The sequence below is a fragment of the Sinocyclocheilus anshuiensis genome, unplaced genomic scaffold (assembly GCF_001515605.1).
Source record: "Sinocyclocheilus anshuiensis isolate Anshui unplaced genomic scaffold, SAMN03320099.WGS_v1.1 C32385794, whole genome shotgun sequence".
NCBI lineage: Eukaryota > Metazoa > Chordata > Actinopteri > Cypriniformes > Cyprinidae > Sinocyclocheilus > Sinocyclocheilus anshuiensis.
The window spans coordinates 1-928 of NW_015615752.1; the positions used below are offsets into that span (position 1 = coordinate 1).

General features: G+C 36.2%; 1 protein-coding gene across 1 annotated transcript; it reads right to left on the bottom strand.

Annotated features, from left to right (window-relative positions):
* Nucleotides 1-235: 235 nt before the first annotated feature.
* LOC107682594 (interferon-induced GTP-binding protein Mx3-like) lies at nt 236-913 on the bottom strand. The gene is made up of 2 exons (XM_016478787.1): nt 751-913; nt 236-669 (listed from the first exon to the last, which is right to left on the bottom strand). The coding sequence occupies exons 1-2, from the start codon at nt 889-891 to the stop codon at nt 445-447; spliced, it is 366 nt and encodes a 121-aa protein (XP_016334273.1). The 5' UTR covers nt 892-913; the 3' UTR covers nt 236-444.
* Nucleotides 914-928: the final 15 nt, after the last annotated feature.

Sequence of the window (928 nt, forward strand, 5' to 3'; positions counted from 1 at the left end):
TTGGTAATACTTGAGTCATTACTAGTGGGTTACCATGACCTTCACCTTAGAATTAATTATACATGATGTATTATTCATATTAATTATGAACCTGTATATAGTAGTTCTTAGAGAGGTATGAAAAAAATAGTAGTTACTGATTAGCAAATAGTGAACTACCACATTCGACTAAGCACTATTATTTACTAATTAATCAGAGTTTCTTGTTAGACACTAGTAGTTACTAGAGTGCTAATATTGTGTTACTCATGTGTTCCTGTGTAGTTATTCAATAATGATGGAACAGTATTCTAAAGTGTTGCCGAAAGTTTTATGGGTTAAATTGTCAAATCTTGCAACGCTTGAACAAGCGTGGAAAATGGATGGTTGGATAGAAGTTGTCAGATACATTACAAAATGAACATTAGATACATTGGATGTATTTTCAGATATATCCTCTAGTCATTAAAAAAAAATGCTAATTGCTTTTGTAGCAGAAGTCAAACGATTCAGACGAGCTCTTAGGTCTTTGCGCTTTTTGCTGACATCAGAGTCCTCAGACAGGAGCTCATGCACATCTGGCTTTTCCAGTAATTTCATTGTGTCAATAGTCAGGAGCTGAGCAGTCTCCTGCAACATGTAAAAGGTGATCATCATGGGCAGTTGGTCAGCCATCCGCTGCACCACAATCTGAAAGAAAACAATTAGATAAGTTGCATCCTCACACCACAAGCACAGTGCAATTTGTTATTGAAAACTAATAAGATCTACCTCATAATACGCCTCCAGCATTTGACTATACTTGCATTTTTTGTCAAAGACAGGTAACTCCTTTTCTGAAAAAGTCTCGTTTGTAATCTCACTCAAGATCTTCAGGAAAATGGGATCTTGAGTGTAGATCCTGTTTTCCATTTCAAACTGCTCTGAGATTCTCTGCTCCGCCTTTTCT

Coding starts and splice junctions, on each gene's coding strand:
- LOC107682594 (XM_016478787.1), bottom strand. CDS start 891: ATGGAAAACAGGATCTACACTCAAGATCCCATTTTCCTGAAGATCTTG. Junction 670..750: donor TGCTGGAGGCGTATTATGAG/GTAGATCTTATT, acceptor GTTTTCTTTCAG/ATTGTGGTGCAGCGGATGGC.